The 1,313-nt window shown below is 48.1% G+C and overlaps 1 protein-coding gene across 1 annotated transcript; it reads left to right on the top strand.

Annotated features, from left to right (window-relative positions):
- Positions 1 to 316: 316 nt before the first annotated feature.
- Pmar_PMAR005051 (hypothetical protein) lies at positions 317 to 912 on the top strand (the record flags this gene model as incomplete). The annotated part of the gene is made up of 3 exons (XM_002788891.1): positions 317 to 530; positions 672 to 709; positions 763 to 912. The coding sequence occupies 3 exons, from the start codon at positions 317 to 319 to the stop codon at positions 910 to 912; spliced, it is 402 nt and encodes a 133-aa protein (XP_002788937.1).
- Between the last annotated feature and the right edge of the window lie 401 nt (positions 913 to 1,313).

The following is a 1,313-nucleotide window of genomic DNA, read 5'->3' as shown; positions in this document are numbered from 1 at the left end:
TTGATATCGATAGGTCAGTAAATCGATCACGTGATCGATTATGAGCATCTTCACTCCATCAGGTCGGGTACAATCGACATAGAAGAATTCATATTGGGAATCGCTTGGTTGGCACGATCCCAGAGTAATTTGAATAGCCCCCGCACCCCCACGGATGAGCCTCAACTTCCACGGAGCCATCCAGTTAGGGATGGTCGAAGCATCAAGCTGGCTTGGTAAGGATGTTCCCGTTAATCTCACTTGAGAAGATTTAGTACCGTCGTTATGTGTGTAGTAGTAGTGTAGCGAAAGTTCGTGTATTCGCGTTGGCACGCAAATGTATTTGTCTGGTCATTTGACTCTGTTGTTGTATTCCATTGGTGTTCCTGAGTCGCGACTGTACACTTTTGGTAGGAGCTCTGCCCCTCGCACGGTGTTGGTAGCTAAGAAGTGGGGAGACGATGATGCAACGGAAGCCTTGGTGGAAGTGGCTAACTGGGTCAGGAATGAAAGGGGACTAACAGTCCTACTTGATCCTAATGATCCTGATGGTAGTAGAAAACCCTGGTTCGAATCCCACCGGCGGTATTCTGTGGTCCAGCAGAGGATGTTCCAGGCTGTGTGGTATGATACCCTCGTTTCAGTTGCAGCACAACGTGATCGAGGCCCGTTGTCGAAGTTTAGGTGTCTAGGGTGCAGGAAGAAGTGTGTTGAGGGAGATGGTGGAGAGGTAGATTCCCACTCAAGGGTTGTGGTTTCGAGGTGATCATTTCCTCTATGTAGGGCGTTCGTATGGTGATGGCAGATGGTAAGGAAGTGATGCTGGCGGACCCTGATACGTACGATTGCGAACCTGTGATGGTCGACCTGGTTATTTGCCTCGGTGGTGATGGCACTGTCCTGAGAACTATTATGTGGCTTGAAAGTAAGTAACCAGTTTTAGGATGGGCACTACTTGTTAGAGAGAATTCTGAAAAAGTCGTTCGTCGAAAGGTTGTGATGCGGTATATATTTCCTCCCTAGTGGAAACGAAAGGGAGGAAATGCATTTGCCTCATGGAGTTCTGTTGCGGTTGCTCGCGGCCATTTTACGTTTCAATCGTCGTAATCAGGGAGATTAGATCTTTCAGAAGAGTATCAGCATATCCAAACTATATTAGTGATCAAGATTCGGAGCAGGAAGGCAAGTTTGTGTCCTATCTCAGCCGACAACTTGTATCGACGTGGTAACATAGTATCGCTGATGCCTCCACCGGTGGTGGCGTTCGCTCTCGGCAGTCTAGGGTTCCTCACACCACACTCTTTCGAAAAGTAAGCTCCCTTCTTTGCCTTAAT

This window comes from Perkinsus marinus (genome assembly GCF_000006405.1).
Source record: "Perkinsus marinus ATCC 50983 genomic scaffold scf_1104296795188, whole genome shotgun sequence".
Taxonomy (NCBI): Eukaryota; Perkinsozoa; order Perkinsida; family Perkinsidae; genus Perkinsus; species Perkinsus marinus.
The sequence above is the reverse complement of the archived record's forward strand: the minus strand, read 5'-3'. Positions and strand labels throughout refer to the sequence as shown.